The following is a 19,334-nucleotide window of genomic DNA, read 5'->3' on the forward strand; positions in this document are numbered from 1 at the left end:
CAATAGATTGTATCCACCTGTCCTACAGTCATCCTCTCCCAGCCTGACATGTCTGACAACAGAGAACAATAGATTGTATTCACCTGTCCTACAGTCATCCTCTCCCCAGCCTGACATGTCTGATAACAGAGAACAATAGATTGTATTCACCTTTCCTACAGTCATCCTCTCCCCAGCCTGACATGTCTGATAACAGAGAACAATAGATTGTATTCACCTGTCCTACAGTCATCCTCCCCCAGCCTGACATGTCTGATAACAGAGAACAATAGATTGTATTCACCTGTCCTACAGTCATCCTCCCCCAGCCTGACATGCCTGATAACAGAGAACAATAGATTGTATTCACCTGTCCTACAGACATCCTCCCCCCAGCCTGACATGTCTGATAACAGAGAACAATAGATCGTATTTACCTGTCCTATAGTCATCCTCCCCCAGCCTGACATGTCTGATAACAGAGAACAATAGATTCTAGTCACCTGTCATACAGTCATCCTCTCCCCAGCCTGGCATGGCTGATAACAGAGAACAATAGATTCTAGTCACCTGTCCTACAGTCATCCTCCCCCAGCCTGACATGTCTGATAACAGAGAACAATAGATTCTAGTCACCTGTCCTACAGTCATCCTCCCCAGCCTGACATGTCTGATAACAGAGAACAATAGATTGTATTCTCCTGTCCTACAGTCATCCTCCCCCAGCCTGACATGCCTGATAACAGAGAACAATAGATTGTATTCACCTGTCCAACAGTCATCCTCTCCCAGCCTGACATGTCTGACAACAGAGAACAATAGATTGTATTCACCTGTCCTACAGTCATCCTCCCCCAGCCTGACATGCCTGATAACAGAGAACAATAGATTCTAGTCACCTGTCCTACAGTCATCCTCCCCCAGCCTGACATGTCTGATAACAGAGAACAATAGATTCTAGTCACCTGTCCTACAGTCATCCTCCCCCAGCCTGACATGTCTGATAACAGAGAACAATAGATTGTATTCACCTGTCCTACAGTCATCCTCCTCCCCAGCCTGACATGTCTGATAACAGAGAACAATAGATTGTATTCTCCTGTCCTATAGTCATCCTCCCCCCCAGCCTGACATGTCTGATAACAGAGAACAATAGATTGTATTCACCTGTCCTATAGTCATCCCCCCCCCCCAGCCTGACATGTCTGATAACAGAGAACAATAGATTGTATTCACCTGTCCTACAGTCATCCTCCCCCAGCCTGACATGTCTGATAACAGAGAACAATAGATTGTATTCACCTGTCCTACAGTCATCCTCCCCCCAGCCTGACATGTCTGATAACAGAGAATAGATTGTATTCACCTGTCCTACAGTCATCCTCCCCCAGCCTGACATGTCTGATAACAGAGAACAATAGATTGTATTCACCTGTCCTACAGTCATCCTCTCCCAGCCTGACATGTCTGATAACAGAGAACAATAGATTGTATTCACCTGTCCTCCAGTTATCCTCTCCCAGCCTGACATGTCTGATAACAGAGAACAACAGATTGTATTCACCTGTCCTACAGTCATCCTCCCCCAGCCTGACATGTCTGATAACAGAGAACAAAACCGTCGCTGTTTATGAATCAGGACGCCTGCCTTTGCTATCAGTATGAGACCGCACGCTCTGCCGCGATGTACTGGCCGTCAGTGTAGACCGGAGCGAGCGAAGTCAAGCGGTGCGGGGGGCGGAGTCAGGCGGTTTGGGGGGCGGGGTCAGGGTGTGCGGGGGGCGGGGTCTGGCGTGCAGGGGGCCGGGCCAGGCGCGATGAGCGCCGCCATGTATATATTTCTATCGCCTCTGTTCTCTGGATGTATGGAAGCCTCGTAGGTACAAATTACTAGTGACCCCTCCCCCGGGCGGGGCGATGCCTGTTATTGGCTATCATCCGTCTGTTCTCATTGGTCAGTCTTTGTACGTACATGGGTCACATGTTTACGTGCTCGCCGCAGGTGACCTGGGTAATACGATGAGAAGAATAGCCGGTAACGGTAATAAACGCGGGAGGAGTGTCCGGGGTAAGAGCAGCGTCACCAGCGTGCTCCGTATATCAGTGACTGGAGACTCAGCCCCTGCAGCGCTGCTTCTTATCTGATGAACGGGTGTCTGTTACCCGTCTATGATAAACTGCCCCCAGCCCTGCAGTGCCCGTCCCCACCATGGACCGTCCCCCTCCCCCGTCCCTGCCCCTCACTACTCCCATACACTATAATGCCCCCCAGCTGCCCCATACACTATAATGCCCCCCAGCTGCCCCCATACACTATAATGCCCCCAGCTGCCCCATACACTATAATGCCCCCCAGCTGCCCCCATACACTATAATGCCCCCCAGCTGCCCCATACACTATAATGCCCCCCAGCTGCCCCATACACTATAATGCCCCCCAGCTGCCCCATACACTATAATGCCCCCCAGCTGCCCCCATACACTATAATGCCCCCAGCTGCCCCATACACTATAATGCCCCCCAGCTGCCCCCATACACTATAATGCCCCCCAGCTGCCCCATACACTATAATGCCCCCCAGCTGCCCCCATACACTATAATGCCCCCCAGCTGCCCCATACACTATAATGCCCCCCAGCTGCCCCCATACACTATAATGCCCCCCAGCTGCCCCATACACTATAATGCCCCCCAGCTGCCCCATACACTATAATGCCCCCCAGCTGCCCCATACACTATAATGCCCCCCAGCTGCCCCATACACTATAATGCCCCCCACAGCTGCCCCATACACTATAATGCCCCCCACAGCTGCCCCATACACTATAATGCCCCCCAGCTGCCCCATACACTATAATGCCCCACAGCTGCCCCATACACTATAATGCCCCCCAGCTGCCCCATACACTATAATGCCCCCCAGCTGCCCCATACACTATAATGCCCCACAGCTGCCCCATACACTATAATGCCCCCCAGCTGCCCCATACACTATAATGCCCCCCAGCTGCCCCATACACTATAATGCCCCCCAGCTGCCCCATACACTATAATGCCCCCCAGCTGCCCCATACACTATAATGCCCCCCAGCTGCCCCATACACTATAATGCCCCACAGCTGCCCCATACACTATAATGCCCCCCAGCGGCCCCATACACTATAATGCCCCCCAGCTGCCCCATACACTATAATACCCCCCCAGCTGCCCCATACACTATAATACCCCCCCAGCTGCCCCATACACTATAATGCCCCCCAGCTGCCCCCATACACTATAATGCCCCCCAGCTGCCCCATACACTATAATGCCCCCCACAGCTGCCCCATACACTATAATGCCCCCCACAGCTGCCCCATACACTATAATGCCCCCCACAGCTGCCCCATACACTATAATGCCCCCCAGCTGCCCCCATACACTATAATGCCCCCCAGCTGCCCCCATACACTATAATGCCCCCCAGCTGCCCCATACACTATAATGCCCCCCAGCTGCCCCATACACTATAATGCCCCACAGCTGCCCCATACACTATAATGCCCCCCAGCTGCCCCATACACTATAATGCCCCCCAGCTGCCCCATACACTATAATGCCCCACAGCTGCCCCATACACTATAATGCCCCCCAGCTGCCCCATACACTATAATGCCCCACAGCTGCCCCCATACACTATAATGCCCCCCAGCTGCCCCATACACTATAATGCCCCCCAGCTGCCCCATACACTATAATGCCCCCCAGCTGCCCCCATACACTATAATGCCCCCCAGCTGCCCCATACACTATAATGCCCCCCAGCTGCCCCATACACTATAATGCCCCACAGCTGCCCCATACACTATAATGCCCCCCAGCGGCCCCATACACTATAATGCCCCCCAGCTGCCCCATACACTATAATACCCCCCCAGCTGCCCCATACACTATAATGCCCCCCAGCTGCCCCCATACACTATAATACCCCCCAGCTGCCCCCATACACTATAATGCCCCCCAGCTGTCCCCATACACTATAATGCCCCCCAGCTGCCCCATACACTATAATGCCCCCCAGCTGCCCCATACACTATAATGCCCCCAGCTGCCCCATACACTATAATGCCCCACAGCTGCCCCATACACTATAATGCCCCCCAGCGGCCCCATACACTATAATGCCCCCCCAGCTGCCCCATACACTATAATGCCCCCCCAGCTGCCCCATACACTATAATGCCCCCCAGCGGCCCCATACACTATAATGCCCCACAGCTGCCCCATACACTATAATGCCCCCCAGCGGCCCCATACACTATAATGCCCCCACAGCTGCCCCATACACTATAATGCCCCCCAGCGGCCCCATACACTATAATACCCCCCCAGCTGCCCCATACACTATAATGCCCCCCAGCTGCCCCCATACACTATAATACCCCCCAGCTGCCCCCATACACTATAATGCCCCCCAGCTGTCCCCATACACTATAATGCCCCCCAGCTGCCCCATACACTATAATGCCCCCCAGCTGCCCCATACACTATAATGCCCCCAGCTGCCCTATACACTATAATGCCCCCCAGCTGCCCCATACACTATAATACCCCCCAGCTGCCCCATACACTATAATACCCCCCAGCTGCCCCATACACTATAATACCCCCCCAGCTGCCCCCATATACTATAATGCCCCACAGCTGCCCCATACACTATAATACCCCCCAGCTGCCCCATACACTATAATACCCCCCAGCTGCCCCATACACTATAATGCCCCCCAGCTGCCCCCATACACTATAATGCCCCCCAGCTGCCCCATACACTATAATGCCCCCCAGCTGTCCCCATACACTATAATGCCCCCCAGCTGCCCCATACACTATAATGCCCCCCAGCTGCCCCCATACACTATAATGCCCCCCAGCTGCCCCCATACACTATAATACCCCCCCAGCTGCCCCCATACACTATAATGCCCCCCAGCTGCCCCCATACACTATAATACCCCCCCAGCTGCCCCCATACACTATAATGCCCCCCAGCTGCCCCATACACTATAATACCCCCCCAGCTGCCCCCATACACTATAATGCCCCCCAGCTGCCCCATACACTATAATGCCCCACAGCTGCCCCATACACTATAATGCCCCCCAGCTGCCCCATACACTATAATGCCCCCCAGCTGCCCCCATACACTATAATGCCCCCCAGCTGTCCCCATACACTATAATGCCCCCCAGCTGTCCCCATACACTATAATGCCCCCCAGCTGCCCCATACACTATAATGCCCCCCAGCTGCCCCATACACTATAATGCCCCCCAGCTGTCCCCATACACTATAATGCCCCCCAGCTGCCCCATACACTATAATGCCCCCCAGCTGCCCCATACACTATAATACCCCCCAGCTGCCCCATACACTATAATGCCCCCCAGCTGCCCCCATACACTATAATACCCCCCAGCTGCCCCCATACACTATAATGCCCCCCAGCTGCCCCATACACTATAATGCCCCCCAGCTGCCCCCATACACTATAATGCCCCCCAGCTGCCCCATACACTATAATGCCCCCCAGCTGCCCCATACACTATAATGCCCCCAGCTGCCCCATACACTATAATACCCCCCCAGCTGCCCCATACACTATAATGCCCCCCAGCTGCCCCCATACACTATAATACCCCCCAGCTGCCCCATACACTATAATGCCCCCCAGCTGTCCCCATACACTATAATGCCCCCCAGCTGCCCCATACACTATAATGCCCCCCAGCTGCCCCATACACTATAATGCCCCCCAGCTGCCCCCGTACACTATAATGCCCCCCAGCTGCCCCCATACACTATAATGCCCCCCAGCTGCCCCCATACACTATAATGCCCCCCAGCTGCCCCATACACTATAATGCCCCCCAGCTGCCCCCATACACTATAATGCCCCCCAGCTGCCTCATACACTATAATGCCCCCCACAGCTGCCCCATACACTATAATGCCCCCCAGCTGCCCCCATACACTATAATGCCCCCCAGCTGCCCCATACACTATAATGCCCCCCAGCTGCCCCATACACTATAATGCCCCCCAGCTGCCCCATACACTATAATGCCCCCCAGCCGCCCCATACACTATAATGCCCCCCAGCTGCCCCATACACTATAATGCCCACCAGCTGCCCCATACACTATAATGCCCCCCAGCTGCCCCATACACTATAATGCCCCCCAGCTGCCCCATACACTATAATGCCCCCCAGCTGCCCCATACACTATAATGCCCCCCAGCTGCCCCCATACACTATAATGCCCCCCAGCTGCCCCCATACACTATAATGCCCCACAGCTGCCCCATACACTATAATGCCCCACAGCTGCCCCATACACTATAATGCCCCACAGCTGCCCCCATACACTATAATGCCCCCCAGCTGCCCCGTACACTATAATGCCCCACATCTGCCCCCGTACACTATAATGCCCCCCACAGCTGCCCCATACACTATAATGCCCCACAGCTGCCCCCATACACTATAATGCCCCCCACAGCTGCCCCATACACTATAATGCCCCATAGCTGTCCCATACACTATAATGCCCCCCAGCTGCCCCCATACACTATAATGCCCCCCCCCAGCTGCCCCCATACACTATAATGCCCCACAGCTACCCCATACACTATAATGCCCCCAGCTGCCTCATACACTATAATGCCCCCCACAGCTGCCCCATACACTATAATGCCCCCCAGCTGCCTCATACACTATAATGCCCCCCAGCTGCCCCATACACTATAATGCCCCCCACAGCTGCCCCATACACTATAATGCCCCACAGCTGCCCCATACACTATAATGCCCCACATCTGCCCCCGTACACTATAATGCCCCCCAGCTGCCCCCATACACTATAATGCCCCCCAGCTGCCCCATACACTATAATGCCCCCCACAGCTGCCCCATACACTATAATGCCCCCCACAGCTGCCCCATACACTATAATGCCCCCCAGCTGCCCCATACACTATAATGCCCCCCAGCTGCCCCATACACTATAATGCCCCCCAGCTGCCCCATACACTATAATGCCCCACAGCTGCCCCCATACACTATAATGCCCCCCACAGCTGCCCCATACACTATAATGCCCCCCACAGCTGCCCCATACACTATAATGCCCCATAGCTGCCCCATACACTATAATGCCCCCCAGCTGCCCCATACACTATAATGCCCCCCAGCTGCCCCATACACTATAATGCCCCACAGCTGCCCCATACACTATAATGCCCCCCAGCGGCCCCATACACTATAATGCCCCCCAGCTGCCCCATACACTATAATGCCCCCCAGCTGCCCCATACACTATAATGCCCCCCAGCTGCCCCATACACTATAATGCCCCCCAGCTGCCCCCATACACTATAATGCCCCCCAGCTGCCCCCATACACTATAATGCCCCCCAGCTGCCCCCATACACTATAATGCCCCCCAGCTGCCCCACACACTATAATGCCCCCCAGCTGCCCCCATACACTATAATGCCCCCCAGCTGCCCCATACACTATAATGCCCCACAGCTGCCCCATACACTATAATGCCCCACAGCGGCCCCATACACTATAATGCCCCCAGCTGCCCCATATACTATAATGCCCCCAGCTGCCCCATACACTATAATGCCCCACAGCTGCCCCCATACACTATAATGCCCCCCAGCTGCCCCCATACACTATAATACCCCCCAGCTGCCCCATACACTATAATGCCCCCCAGCTGCCCCATACACTATAATGCCCCACAGCTGCCCCATACACTATAATGCCCCACAGCGGCCCCATACACTATAATGCCCCCAGCTGCCCCATACACTATAATGCCCCCAGCTGCCCCATACACTATAATGCCCCCCAGCTGCCCCATACACTATAATGCCCCCCAGCTGCCCCCATACACTATAATGCCCCCCAGCTGCCCCATACACTATAATGCCCCCCAGCTGCCCCATACACTATAATGCCCCCCAGCTGCCCCATACACTATAATGCCCCACAGCTGCCCCATACACTATAATGCCCCCCAGCGGCCCCATACACTATAATGCCCCCCAGCTGCCCCATACACTATAATGCCCCCCAGCTGCCCCATACACTATAATACCCCCCCAGCTGCCCCATACACTATAATGCCCCCCAGCTGCCCCATACACTATAATGCCCCCCAGCTGCCCCCATACACTATAATACCCCCCAGCTGCCCCCATACACTATAATGCCCCCCAGCTGTCCCCATACACTATAATGCCCCCCAGCTGCCCCATACACTATAATGCCCCCCAGCTGCCCCATACACTATAATGCCCCCCAGCTGCCCCATACACTATAATACCCCCCCAGCTGCCCCATACACTATAATGCCCCCCAGCTGCCCCCATACACTATAATACCCCCCAGCTGCCCCATACACTATAATGCCCCCCAGCTGTCCCCATACACTATAATGCCCCCCAGCTGCCCCCATACACTATAATACCCCCCAGCTGCCCCATACACTATAATGCCCCCCAGCTGCCCCATACACTATAATACCCCCCAGCTGCCCCATACACTATAATACCCACCAGCTGCCCCATACACTATAATACCCCCCAGCTGCCCCATACACTATAATACCCCCCCAGCTGCCCCATACACTATAATACCCCCCAGCTGCCCCCATACACTATAATGCCCCCCAGCTGCCCCATACACTATAATACCCCCCAGCTGCCCCATACACTATAATACCCCCCAGCTGCCCCATACACTATAATGCCCCCCAGCTGCCCCCATACACTATAATACCCCCCAGCTGCCCCATACACTATAATGCCCCCCAGCTGTCCCCATACACTATAATGCCCCCCAGCTGCCCCATACACTATAATACCCCCCCAGCTGCCCCATACACTATAATGCCCCCCAGCTGCCCCATACACTATAATGCCCCCAGCTGCCCCATACACTATAATGCCCCCCAGCTGCCCCATACACTATAATACCCCCCAGCTGCCCCATACACTATAATACCCCCCAGCTGCCCCCATACACTATAATGCCCCCCAGCTGCCCCATACACTATAATACCCCCCCAGCTGCCCCATACACTATAATGCCCCCCAGCTGCCCCCATACACTATAATACCCCCCAGCTGCCCCATACACTATAATGCCCCCCAGCTGTCCCCATACACTATAATGCCCCCCAGCTGCCCCATACACTATAATGCCCCCCAGCTGCCCCATACACTATAATGCCCCCCAGCTGCCCCATACACTATAATGCCCCCCAGCTGCCCCCGTACACTATAATGCCCCCCAGCTGCCCCATACACTATAATGCCCCCCAGCTGCCCCCGTACACTATAATGCCCCCCAGCTGCCCCCGTACACTATAATGCCCCCCAGCTGCCCCCATACACTATAATGCCCCCCAGCTGCCCCCATACACTATAATGCCCCCCAGCTGCCCCATACACTATAATGCCCCCCAGCTGCCCCATACACTATAATGCCCCCCAGCTGCCCCCATACACTATAATGCCCCCCAGCTGCCCCATACACTATAATGCCCCACAGCTGCCCCCATACACTATAATGCCCCCCAGCTGCCTCATACACTATAATGCCCCCCACAGCTGCCCCATACACTATAATGCCCCCCAGCTGCCCCCATACACTATAATGCCCCCCAGCTGCCCCATACACTATAATGCCCCCCAGCTGCCCCATACACTATAATGCCCCCCAGCTGCCCCATACACTATAATGCCCCCCAGCTGCCCCATACACTATAATGCCCCCCAGCTGCCCCATACACTATAATACCCCCCAGCTGCCCCATACACTATAATGCCCCCCAGCTGCCCCATACACTATAATGCCCCCATACACTATAATGCCCCCCAGCTGCCCCCATACACTATAATGCCCCCCAGCTGCCCCCATACACTATAATGCCCCACAGCTGCCCCATACACTATAATGCCCCACAGCTGCCCCATACACTATAATGCCCCACAGCTGCCCCCATACACTATAATGCCCCCCAGCTGCCCCGTACACTATAATGCCCCACATCTGCCCCCGTACACTATAATGCCCCCCAGCGGCCCCATACACTATAATGCCCCCCACAGCTGCCCCATACACTATAATGCCCCACAGCTGCCCCCATACACTATAATGCCCCCCACAGCTGCCCCATACACTATAATGCCCCATAGCTGTCCCATACACTATAATGCCCCCCAGCTGCCCCCATACACTATAATGCCCCCACCAGCTGCCCCCATACACTATAATGCCCCCCCCAGCTGCCCCCATACACTATAATGCCCCCCAGCTGCCTCATACACTATAATGCCCCCCACAGCTGCCCCATACACTATAATGCCCCCCAGCTGCCTCATACACTATAATGCCCCCCACAGCTGCCCCATACACTATAATGCCCCCCAGCTGCCTCATACACTATAATGCCCCCCACAGCTACCCCATACACTATAATGCCCCCCAGCTGCCTCATACACTATAATGCCCCCCACAGCTGCCCCATACACTATAATGCCCCACATCTGCCCACGTACACTATAATGCCCCCCAGCTGCCCCCATACACTATAATGCCCCCCAGCTGCCCCCATACACTATAATGCCCCCCAGCTGCCCCCATACACTATAATGCCCCCCAGCTGCCCCATACACTATAATGCCCCCCACAGCTGCCCCATACACTATAATGCCCCCCACAGCTGCCCCATACACTATAATGCCCCCCAGCTGCCCCATACACTATAATGCCCCCCAGCTGCCCCATACACTATAATGCCCCCAGCTGCCCCATACACTATAATGCCCCCCAGCTGCCCCATACACTATAATACCCCCCAGCTGCCCCATACACTATAATACCCCCCCAGCTGCCCCATACACTATAATGCCCCCCAGCTGCCCCCATACACTATAATACCCCCCAGCTGCCCCATACACTATAATGCCCCCCAGCTGTCCCCATACACTATAATGCCCCCCAGCTGCCCCATACACTATAATGCCCCCCAGCTGCCCCATACACTATAATGCCCCCCAGCTGCCCCATACACTATAATGCCCCCCAGCTGCCCCCGTACACTATAATGCCCCCCAGCTGCCCCATACACTATAATGCCCCCCAGCTGCCCCCGTACACTATAATGCCCCCCAGCTGCCCCCGTACACTATAATGCCCCCCAGCTGCCCCCATACACTATAATGCCCCCCAGCTGCCCCCATACACTATAATGCCCCCCAGCTGCCCCATACACTATAATGCCCCCCAGCTGCCCCATACACTATAATGCCCCCCAGCTGCCCCCATACACTATAATGCCCCCCAGCTGCCCCATACACTATAATGCCCCACAGCTGCCCCCATACACTATAATGCCCCCCAGCTGCCTCATACACTATAATGCCCCCCACAGCTGCCCCATACACTATAATGCCCCCCAGCTGCCCCCATACACTATAATGCCCCCCAGCTGCCCCATACACTATAATGCCCCCCAGCTGCCCCATACACTATAATGCCCCCCAGCTGCCCCATACACTATAATGCCCCCCAGCTGCCCCATACACTATAATGCCCCCCAGCTGCCCCATACACTATAATACCCCCCAGCTGCCCCATACACTATAATGCCCCCCAGCTGCCCCATACACTATAATGCCCCCATACACTATAATGCCCCCCAGCTGCCCCCATACACTATAATGCCCCCCAGCTGCCCCCATACACTATAATGCCCCACAGCTGCCCCATACACTATAATGCCCCACAGCTGCCCCATACACTATAATGCCCCACAGCTGCCCCCATACACTATAATGCCCCCCAGCTGCCCCGTACACTATAATGCCCCACATCTGCCCCCGTACACTATAATGCCCCCCAGCGGCCCCATACACTATAATGCCCCCCACAGCTGCCCCATACACTATAATGCCCCACAGCTGCCCCCATACACTATAATGCCCCCCACAGCTGCCCCATACACTATAATGCCCCATAGCTGTCCCATACACTATAATGCCCCCCAGCTGCCCCCATACACTATAATGCCCCCACCAGCTGCCCCCATACACTATAATGCCCCCCCCAGCTGCCCCCATACACTATAATGCCCCCCAGCTGCCTCATACACTATAATGCCCCCCACAGCTGCCCCATACACTATAATGCCCCCCAGCTGCCTCATACACTATAATGCCCCCCACAGCTGCCCCATACACTATAATGCCCCCCAGCTGCCTCATACACTATAATGCCCCCCACAGCTACCCCATACACTATAATGCCCCCCAGCTGCCTCATACACTATAATGCCCCCCACAGCTGCCCCATACACTATAATGCCCCACATCTGCCCACGTACACTATAATGCCCCCCAGCTGCCCCCATACACTATAATGCCCCCCAGCTGCCCCCATACACTATAATGCCCCCCAGCTGCCCCCATACACTATAATGCCCCCCAGCTGCCCCATACACTATAATGCCCCCCACAGCTGCCCCATACACTATAATGCCCCCCACAGCTGCCCCATACACTATAATGCCCCCCAGCTGCCCCATACACTATAATGCCCCACAGCTGCCCCATACACTATAATGCCCCACAGCTGCCCCCATACACTATAATGCCCCCCACAGCTGCCCCATACACTATAATGCCCCCCACAGCTGCCCCATACACTATAATGCCCCATAGCTGCCCCATACACTATAATGCCCCCCAGCTGCCCCCATACACTATAATGCCCCCCCCAGCTGCCCCCATACACTATAATGCCCCACAGCTACCCCATACACTATAATGCCCCCCACAGCTGCCCCCATACACTATAATGCCCCACAGCTGCCCCCATACACTATAATGCCCCACAGCTGCCCCATACACTATAATGCCCCCCAGCTGCCTCATACACTATAATGCCCCACAGCTGCCCCATACACTATAATGCCCCCATGCACTATAATGCCCCCCAGCTGCCCCCATACACTATAATGCCCCCCCCAGCTGCCCCCATACACTATAATGCCCCACAGCTACCCCATACACTATAATGCCCCCCAGCTGCCTCATACACTATAATGCCCCACATCTGCCCCCATACACTATAATGCCCCCCAGCTGCCCCCATGCACTATAATGCCCCCCAGCTGCCCCCATGCACTATAATGCCCCCCAGCTGCCCCATACACTATAATGCCCCACAGCCGCCCCATACACTATAATGCCCCCCAGCTGCCCCCATCCCCCTGTAGATGGCGCTCCCCCCTGTAGATGGCGCTCCCCCCTGTAGATGGCGCTCCCCCCTGTAGATGGCGCTCCCCCCTGTAGATGGCGCTCCCCCCTGTAGATGGCGCTCCCCCTGTAGATAGCGCTATTGGAGCTCCGTCTAGGAGCGGAGTCCCCAGGCATAGGATGATGTCGTCAAAGGTTTCTCCAAGACAGGAGTCCCCGGCCAGGGATCTTGCTGAATGCTGGAGCAGGGAGCTGACCGTTTCCTGCTTCAGCATTGGATTCAACTGTATCTGCGTCCTGAGGACGTACGATCGTGACAGCGGGACACCACCCAGAATCTGGGACTGTCCTGCTGAGTCCAGAACCGTTTATATACCATACCACCCCCCGGACCTTCCCCGCCCCGGACCTTACCCGCCCCAGAGCATGTCTTGCATTACGTTCTGTCTTTGCCTCCTCAGACTTCATGTTGGCTCCTGGCAGCACGGGACCCCTCAGATGTCCATGAGTCCACAGGGGCCGCCAGCCGTGCAGGGAGCTATGGATCAGTGGGACCCTGATGTCCAGGGGAAGCCCCCTTTACCCCATAAGAAACGCAGTTGGTATCTCGCTTGGAAATACAAGCTGAGTAACCAGAGGGCGGTGCGGCGAGTGTGCCAGGTGAGGAGCCGCCGCCGCGATATCTGTATACATCACCTGACCATAAGAACAGGGGGGCGGGGCGCGGGGCCGCCATTCTGCCATCCTTAAATAGAAGGATTAATCCGTGGCCTGCAGGTATCGGTGTGGCAGATACGGGCGCGTCTTCGGGGGAGGCTGCCGCATTCACGTGGAAATTTGCTTCTTTTGTGACGTTTTTTATGGAAAGATTTGAAGCTTTTACCTGAAAATAAAGCGGCGGTGTCGCCGTCTGGGCCGTGGCCTGCGCTTGGTTGGCGTCTCCCGTGGCTTTCAGTTATGTTCAGTAACGGTTGGTGTCCAGTGGCGGTGGGTGGAGCCACCGTTGTCGTCTGCGCGGTTTAGTAGGGGGATGTTTATAACGCTCAGCAGAATGTCGCTCCCTCTTTTCCAGACGGCGGCGGTTCTCTTCCTGCTCGTGACCGTCGTTGTCAACATCAAGCTGATCCTGGACACGCGGCGAGCGGTGGAGGAGGTGGAGCAGGACTACGGTGAGTGCAGCGCTGCGCCGGGTCTACGCTGCGTCTGTTACGGGAAACGTCTCCTTATACTTGTGTCCCGCAGAAGACCACGCGCAGGACGCCCAGCTCCCTCATCGAGCCGCCGGCGGGAAAAAAGTTCTGGACATCGAGGTTTACTCCAGTCGCTCTAAGGTCTACATTGCGGTGGACGGGACGACGGTGAGTGCGCCATTCTGCAGCCCGGCTGACGTGTTCTCTGTAGTCAGTGACTTGTGTAGCTGTCCCCGTGTGGTCAGGACCGCGCTCAGTCCTGGACTCGTCCTCTCCTGTCCGTTCAGCACCAGCCAAGCTCTCTCAGCAATGGCCGCCATTACGCCTCTTACATGGCTGTCACATGACTTCCCGCCAGGGTCATCCCTAACGTTCCCGTCCACAGGAGGAAGGTCCCTATTATAGTCCATGGAGACCCCTCTGACCTGAGGTGTTGGTGGTGGGAACATTCTTCATTATTATTATTATTCCCATCGTACATTATCTCAGTGGAGCGATATAATCCGCCGCTCGCCCGCCTTCCGCTCTGTATAACTGGTGACCCCCATTACTTCATGTGTTACAGGTGCTGGAAGATGAGGCCAGGGAGCAAGGCCGGGGCGTCCAGGTCATCGTGCTGAACCAGGCGACGGTACGACCTCTATATCCTCCGCACCGGCACCGCCCGGCCTGTGTTATCGCGGTGGTGGGCGGAGTGCCCCCGGCCGGCCGGTGATTGGATCTGGTTGGTTGTTTCGGGCCGCCGCGTGTTCTGATGATACGTAATAATGTTGCGTTCTGTGCGCAGGGACACGTCATGGCTAAGAGGGTGTTTGACACCTACTCCCCACACGAGGATGAGGCCATGGTCCTGTTTCTTAACATGGTTGCCCGGGGTCGTATTCTCATCTTCACAGTCAAGGTGAATTTCGAGGCGTTGTCCATTGACGTGTGACTGGTCCCGGTCCGTGTCTTACTCATTGATTTGTGTGGATTTCCCGGCAGGATGAAGGCTCCTTCCATCTCAAGGACACGGCCAAGAACCTGCTGAAGAGTCTGGGCAGTCGGATAGCGCCGAGTCTTGGTTGGAGGGACATGTGGACGTTTGTGGTGAAGAAAGGAGGTAGCGCCATCTCCTGGTGACTGTGGGGACTGCTGATTGTGCCGCTGCCGGTCCTGTCTCATGCTAGACCTGTTCATTGTCTTATGTAGGGCAAATCTATGGAGAGAAACACTCCAAGTCTCCGGCTCTGTCCACGTGGGGGGACCCGGTTCTGCTGAAGACCGACATCCAGCTGGTTCCTCCTGAAGGTGAGCGCTCCAGAAGTGTCACCCTCATCATCCTCGTCGCTGGGTCACATGATGTTAGATATTCTGTGCTGACACCCACATCTTACCCGGCACCCCCTGGTTAACCCCTTGTGTCCAGCATTAACCCTTATTAGGCCGGAGTCGCTCACTGGTCCTGATGTAGAGGATTTGCGTACCGTAGTTCTCGGACTATAAGACGCCTCCGGTTTTAGACGACAGTCCATTTTATATTTTACCAAGAAAAAAAACTGTTAAAAAATGTGTTCCGTTTCAGGACGTTGTGCGAGCCGGAACTTCTAGGTTTCTTTTTTGTGTGCGGGTTTATTTTCTGCGGGCCGAGCTGTAGTTTTTATTCGCACCATTTTTTCGTACATACAATTTTTTTTTTTTAGCGCTATGGTGACCCAAAAACAAAGATTCTGGGGTTCTCAATTAAAAATGTTTACGTTGTTCATCGTGCGAGTCAAATAAGGGTATATTGTAATAGTTTGGACTTTTACGGACGCAGCGATAACAATTTTTTTTCTTTTTTACATTGTGACGTGGGAAAAGTTTTATTTTTTTAACGTAAATTTTTTTTTTGACACATTTTATTAGTTCCCCTAGGGAAGATCGCTGGTACAATACACGGCAATACATGGATCAGTAACGGTAACAGCGTAACTCGCTGCGCTGTTTCCGTAACTCTCATAGTAGTGATTGGCGGTCACAGAAGCAGCGCAGCGTGCGAGTTACACTGTTTCCATAACTATTCAGTTCTATGGGAGTTACGGAAACCGCGCAGCTCAGCGAGTAGTCAACTGTTTCAGTGGCTCGACATGTGATCAAGTGGCCGGGAGGCAGCGGAGCTGAGTAAGATACAACGGGGTGTAGGGGCCCCGTACTAGAGACAGGTGGGACCCGCATCTATCCGACATTTACCACTCGTCCTGTGGATATGTCCCTCATGGGGAAACCCCTATAAATGCTGCAGTTGCTATTGACCGCGGCATTTAACTAGTTAAACAGCCAGGAACAGCGCCATCTCTGTTCCTGGCGGTTGGAGCAGCGTGTCAGCCGTAAAGCACAGCGGACACCTGCAGTGTATGGAGCGGGCGCAGCGCATGGGGCCGCTCCATGCATCATCCCCTCCCCGCTTTATGAGGTCGGGAAGGGGAGGTAAGGAAGCGGTCAGCGGGCCCAGCGCAACCTTGACTGCCGACTATAAGATTTATTCTTGTTAAAAACCGTGTCTTCTAGTCTGAAAAATACGGTAATTATATAAGAAGCGCACCAGAAAACCTCCCGCTGCCTGTGATGGCGCTTGGTCAACGTGAGGTCATTGGGCTCTAGAACCAGAGGCGCCGTGTAACCCAACGCACGGGACAGAGACGGACGCACACCGAAGAACCGGAGACGCCGTGTAACCCAACGCACGGGACAGAGATGGCCGCACACCGAAGAACCGGAGACGCCGTGTAACCCAACGCACGGGACAGAGATGGCCACACACCGAAGAACCGGAGACGGCGTGTAACACAACGCACGGGACAGAGATGGCCGCACACCGAAGAACCGGAGACGCCGTGTAACACAACGCACGGGACAGAGATGGCCGCACACCGGAGACGCCGTGTAACCCAACGCACGGGACAGAGACGGCCGCACACCGAAGAACCGGAGACGCCATGTAACACAACGCACGGGACAGAGATGGCCGCACACCGAAGAACCGGAGACGCCGTGTAACACAACGCACGGGACAGAGATGGCCGCACACCCGAGACGCCGTGTAACCCAACGCACGGGACAGAGACGGCCGCACACCGAAGAACCGGAGACGCCGTGTAACACAACGCACGGGACAGAGATGGCCACACCGAAGAACCGGAGACGCCGTGTAACCCAACGCACGGGACAGAGATGGCCGCACACCGAAGAACCGGAGACGCCGTGTAACCCAACGCACGGGACAGAGATGGCCACACACCGAAGAACCGGAGACGCCATGTAACACAACGCACGGGACAGAGATGGCCACACACAAAGAACCGAAGACACCATGTAACCCAACGCACGGGACAGAGATGGCCGCACACCGAAGAACCGGAGACACCATGTAACACAACGCACGGGACAGAGATGGCCACACACAAAGAACCGGAGACACCATGTAACACAACGCACGGGACAGAGATGGCCACACACAAAGAACCGGAGACGCCGTGTAACCCAACGCACGGGACAGAGATGGCCACACACCGAAGAACCGGAGACGCCGTGTATCACAACGCACGGGACAGAGATGGCCACACACCGAAGAACCGGAGACGCCGTGTAACCCAACGCACGGGACAGAGATGGCCACACACCGGAGACGCCGTGTAACCCAACGCACGGGACAGAGATGGCCGCACACCGAAGAACCGGAGACGCCATGTAACACAACGCACGGGACAGAGATGGCCACACACCGAAGAACCGGAGACGCCGTGTAACCCAACGCACGGGACAGAGATGGCTGCACACCGAAGAACCGGAGACGCCGTGTAACCCAACGCACGGGACAGAGATGGCCACACACCGGAGACGCCGTGTAACCCAACGCACGGGACAGAGATGGCCGCACCGAAGAACCGGAGACGCCGTGTAACATAACGCACGGGACAGAGATGGCCACACCGAAGAACCGGAGACGCCGTGTAACACAACGCACGGGACAGAGATGGCCGCACACCGGAGACGCCGTGTAACACAACGCACGGGACAGAGATGGCCGCACACCGGAGACGCCGTGTAACCCAACGCACGGGACAGAGACGGCCGCACACCGAAGAACCGGAGACGCCATGTAACAGAACGCACGGGACAGAGATGGCCGCACACCGAAGAACCGGAGACGCCATGTAACCCAACGCACGGGACAGAGATGGCCGCACACCGAAGAACCGGAGACGCCGTGTAACCCAACGCACGGGACAGAGATGGCCACACACCGAAGAACCGGAGACGCCGTGTAACCCAACGCACGGGACAGAGATGGCCGCACACCGAAGAACCGGAGACGCCGTGTAACATAACGCACGGGACAGAGATGGCCACACCGAAGAACCGGAGACGCCGTGTAACACAACGCACGGGACAGAGATGGCCACACACCGAAGAACCGGAGACGCCATGTAACACAACGCACGGGACAGAGATGGCCACACACAAAGAACCGGAGACACCATGTAACACAACGCACGGGTCAGAGATGGCTGCACACCGAAGAACCGGAGACACCATGTAACACAACGCACGGGACAGAGATGGCCACACACAAAGAACCGGAGACACCATGTAACACAACGCACGGGACAGAGATGGCCACACACCGAAGAACCGGAGACGCCGTGTAACCCAACGCACGGGACAGAGATGGCCACACACCGGAGACGCCGTGTAACCCAACGCACGGGACAGAGATGGCCGCACACCGAAGAACCGGAGACGCCGTGTAACATAACGCACGGGACAGAGATGGCCACACCGAAGAACCGGAGACGCCGTGTAACACAACGCACGGGACAGAGATG

At 55.7% G+C, this 19,334-nt stretch overlaps 1 protein-coding gene across 4 annotated transcripts in view; it reads left to right on the plus strand.

Moving 5' to 3' along the window:
* Positions 1 to 1,838: 1,838 nt before the first annotated feature.
* The window catches only part of POMGNT1 (protein O-linked mannose N-acetylglucosaminyltransferase 1 (beta 1,2-)), a 41,484-nt gene continuing 23,988 nt past the window's right edge, over positions 1,839 to 19,334 (plus strand). The window contains exons 1-8 of one of the 4 annotated variants that reach the window (XM_075832551.1): positions 1,839 to 1,859; positions 13,759 to 13,957; positions 14,370 to 14,466; positions 14,540 to 14,655; positions 15,053 to 15,118; positions 15,275 to 15,388; positions 15,472 to 15,589; positions 15,679 to 15,777. In XM_075832551.1, coding sequence (XP_075688666.1) covers positions 13,796 to 13,957; positions 14,370 to 14,466; positions 14,540 to 14,655; positions 15,053 to 15,118; positions 15,275 to 15,388; positions 15,472 to 15,589; positions 15,679 to 15,777 — 772 coding nt within the window. In that variant the 5' untranslated portion in view covers positions 1,839 to 1,859; positions 13,759 to 13,795. Of the gene's footprint in view, positions 1,860 to 1,948; positions 2,048 to 13,758; positions 13,958 to 14,369; positions 14,467 to 14,539; positions 14,656 to 15,052; positions 15,119 to 15,274; positions 15,389 to 15,471; positions 15,590 to 15,678; positions 15,778 to 19,334 lie in introns of those variants that run through there. The other 3 variants (XM_075832549.1, XM_075832553.1, XM_075832550.1) reach the window with 3 other exon arrangements.

This window comes from Rhinoderma darwinii, chromosome 7 (genome assembly GCF_050947455.1).
Source record: "Rhinoderma darwinii isolate aRhiDar2 chromosome 7, aRhiDar2.hap1, whole genome shotgun sequence".
Classification (NCBI taxonomy): domain Eukaryota; kingdom Metazoa; phylum Chordata; class Amphibia; order Anura; family Rhinodermatidae; genus Rhinoderma; species Rhinoderma darwinii.